The sequence below is a fragment of the Zingiber officinale genome, chromosome 5B, assembly GCF_018446385.1.
Source record: "Zingiber officinale cultivar Zhangliang chromosome 5B, Zo_v1.1, whole genome shotgun sequence".
Classification (NCBI taxonomy): Eukaryota; Viridiplantae; Streptophyta; class Magnoliopsida; order Zingiberales; family Zingiberaceae; genus Zingiber; species Zingiber officinale.
The window spans coordinates 137,117,656-137,120,976 of record NC_055995.1 but is presented as its reverse complement, the minus strand read 5'-3'; the positions used below and the strand labels follow the sequence as shown (position 1 = coordinate 137,120,976).

At 27.2% G+C, this 3,321-nt stretch overlaps 1 protein-coding gene across 1 annotated transcript; it reads left to right on the top strand.

The window, feature by feature from the left end:
• The first annotated feature begins 889 nt into the window (after window positions 1–889).
• On the top strand, window positions 890–2,571 carry LOC121987109. Its single transcript, XM_042541011.1, has 7 exons — window positions 890–982; window positions 1,062–1,148; window positions 1,255–1,479; window positions 1,579–1,749; window positions 1,817–1,870; window positions 1,950–2,096; window positions 2,194–2,571. The coding sequence occupies exons 1-7, from the start codon at window positions 890–892 to the stop codon at window positions 2,569–2,571; spliced, it is 1,155 nt and encodes a 384-aa protein (XP_042396945.1).
• The last annotated feature ends 750 nt before the right edge of the window (window positions 2,572–3,321 follow it).

Below are 3,321 nucleotides of genomic sequence, written 5' to 3'. Positions count from 1 at the left end.
TATATATGATAATTTGAACCAAATGCACCCTAATGTCTTATTCCTACTAATCACTAATCTAAATAAACACAAGAAATAAAATGTTAAGTAATATGATTTGATATTAAAGTTTTTTTTTAATATGTTGTAAATCTCAACTCTTTCTTTAATTTATAAAGGCAAAAAAAAATTATAGTGAGCAATATAAGAATCATTAAATAAAATAATAAATAAAAATAATATTACTTGCATATTTTAAATGTGAATATATATATTGTTTAGGTTTAATAAAAAATAAATGGAAGGGAATTTATTATTTCAAGATTAATATAGATACACATACCTTATTTTTGTATAAATTCTAGGATCACATTAATAGAGATATGATTGCTTACATTTTATATAAAATTCAAAATTTATTATTTTAACATTAAAAGAGATAAGTTTACATTATTTTTATATAAATTTTAAGATAGTAATAGAGAGAGATAATTTCTTACATTTTGTACAAATTTAAAATTTATTATCCTGACATTAATGGAAATAAACTTATATTAATTTTATATAAATTTTAAGATTTATTATTTTAACATGATATAGAAAGCTCTTATTAATTTTGTATAAAATTTAAGATTACATTAATAAAGAGATAAGCTTATATTTGTTGTAAATTTTAAAAATTATTATTTTAACATTAATAGAGATAAACTTACATTAATTTTATATCAATTTTAAGATTAAATTAATAGTAAATTACATATTTAAAAAAAATCATTTACCTTTTTTTATAATGATTCTTATATCTTACTAATTATAATTTTTTTTTTTGTGTATTTATAAACTAGAGAATGGACTAAGATTTACAACATATCTCAGTAAGAAACTTTCATATCATTTGAATTTGTACACCATGCTTTTTCGCATTTTATTGTTTATTTTGATTGGTGGAGCACAAGCAAGATCGTGGAGCAAGAAAGCTAAATATTCACTTAAAACCATTCAGGTAGTTGTTAATATTTCTTTTAAGAAATTAGAAATAATACTTTTATTGAAATTGTTATTATTATCTTTTTTTTTGTCAGACAATAACAGGAGATCTATTTGATTGTGTTGATATGTATAAGCAACCAGCATTTGACCACCCTTTGTTGAAAAATCACACTCTTCAGGTATCTAGTGAGCATTAAAAAAATAAGTCAAATTAATATGATATTTTTTTATTGCATGGTATAGTTCCTTTGTCTCTTTAATTGATATGATAATCTTAATTTGTAGTTAAAACCAAGTAATTTTCCCAAAGGGATGAAGCTTGCAAAATCTAAACCAGCTTCTTTTTATGGATTCAATGATACTTGTCCTTCTGGAACTGTTCTTATCCACCGTGCTCGAAAACAAGATTTAATTGACTCTCAACTCTTGAGAAACCAATTTAGAGCACAAGCTGTAACTCACAACCCAACTGCGGATGGAAGTCACAACACAACTGTTGAAGGAAGTCACGTGAGTTATTATTTTTATCATTATTATTAATATTATTATTGCAATTTTAATTTATTATTTATAGAGTTTAAAAATAAATAATATTTATATTATATATAGTACGCAATAATGGAATCAATATATGGTCCATTTTATGGAGCATACGCAAAAATGGCGACTTATAAGCTTCCGGATCTACAAGCTGGTCAAACATCATCCAGCACTATATATCTTTTTGGCGATCCAAAAGTTCCAAATAATGAACTCAATGTGATCCAGGCTGGTTGGCATGTAAGTTAATATAAATTATTTACTAATATTATTTTATATAGTCACTAATTTATATCTAATTTCACAGGTTTCACCGATCATGTATGGTACCAGCTATCCTCGTTTTTTTACTTTTTGGACCGTAAGTATAAATCTTTTATATTTTATTCTTTTAGCTTCATATATATTCTCAGATAACATATTTAATTATGTATTTTCAGATTGATGGGTACGAGAAAACGGGATGTGGAAATTTAGAATGCCCTGGTTTTGTTAGCACCACAAATATTTATGGACCGGGAAGTTTTATTCCTGAATTTTCTACTTATGGCGGCGAACAAAAATATCTACCTATACTAATAGCTAGGGTAATTTCTTTGTCTCTTTTTTTTTTTCCATATGTGTTATTTTATTTTTATTGAAGTTTAATCCTTATTAATAAGTTTTATGTATTTTCATTTATAGGATTCTAACACAGGGAATTGGTGGGTTACCTATAATGATCAGCTACCTCTTGGGTATTTCCCTAAAGAATTGCTTCCGAAGATGAATAAATATGCATCCGCTCTTCAAATGGGTGGGCATGTTTACTCTCCCTTGAATGTACCGAGTCCTCCTATGGGTAGTGGACATCCAAGTACCGAAGGATCTAATAAAGCTGCTTATTTCATTCAAGTTCAGTCAGTGGATTCGTCGAATAACTTGATCATTTTCGATGATGAGTATCTTGAGTTTAGGTTTGATATTAGTGACTATTATAGCACCGCTGATGATCATTATACATATAATGCTGATAAATATGTTTTTGCTTACGGAGGAGCTGGAGGTTTCAAAATAAAGTAATATCAATCTCTTTGTGGAATAAATTGTATTAGGATCATTAATACATATATCAGCTTTCTTTTACTTACGTTCCATCTTGTTCGAGAAAATTTTATTAAATTTCAATCTAAATTTTTCAATGGAATCATTCGGCCCAAAATGGATTCTTATATTATGTATTCGCATCTATGGATTAATTATACTCCAATATTAACTAGGGCATATGCATCCATTTGAACTAGGCTCATAGTTGCAATTATCTGTTGTTCCCTTAGATGGGTCTAATGACTAGCACATGAGGTGTTACCATAATGAGATTTGGGGTTCGAATTTCGACAAATCCGAGGTAAATACTTCTCTTATGTGTTAGTCACTATTCCAAAGGCTAGTAGCCGTCCATGATTTACCTCCTCCGTGTTGGCGCTGTGACAGATTGACGGGAACATTAGGGGCGAACGTATTCGTTTTTTTTTTTTTTCGCCACAATAGTTGCAATTATCTGAGCTAGAGACAGCGGAACTTGCACTTTTCATCGATTATGATAGTTTAGTAGTAATAAGGCCAGTTAGAATTTAACTGTGAGAAAACTATTTGAAATCGAATTAGTCGTTCTTTTTTAGCCTATTGAATTTTGTTATTAAAATTGAAACAACCGAATTGAATTTTTAAAAATAAAAAATGTTTTTTGAAAAATTAATCAGTATAATAAAATTTTAAAATATTAATTTTAAAAATTTTATTATATAATAAAAAATCAATTTAATTGATTTA

What these genes read in the sequence shown, in the direction of transcription:
- LOC121987109 (XM_042541011.1), top strand. Translation starts at nt 890, where the DNA reads ATGCTTTTTCGCATTTTATTGTTTATTTTGATTGGTGGAGCACAAGCA. An exon ending in TGAAAAATCACACTCTTCAG is followed by an intron (nt 1,149 to 1,254) that starts GTATCTAGTGAG and finishes CTTAATTTGTAG; the next exon opens with TTAAAACCAAGTAATTTTCC. An exon ending in TACCTATACTAATAGCTAGG is followed by an intron (nt 2,097 to 2,193) that starts GTAATTTCTTTG and finishes TTTCATTTATAG; the next exon opens with GATTCTAACACAGGGAATTG.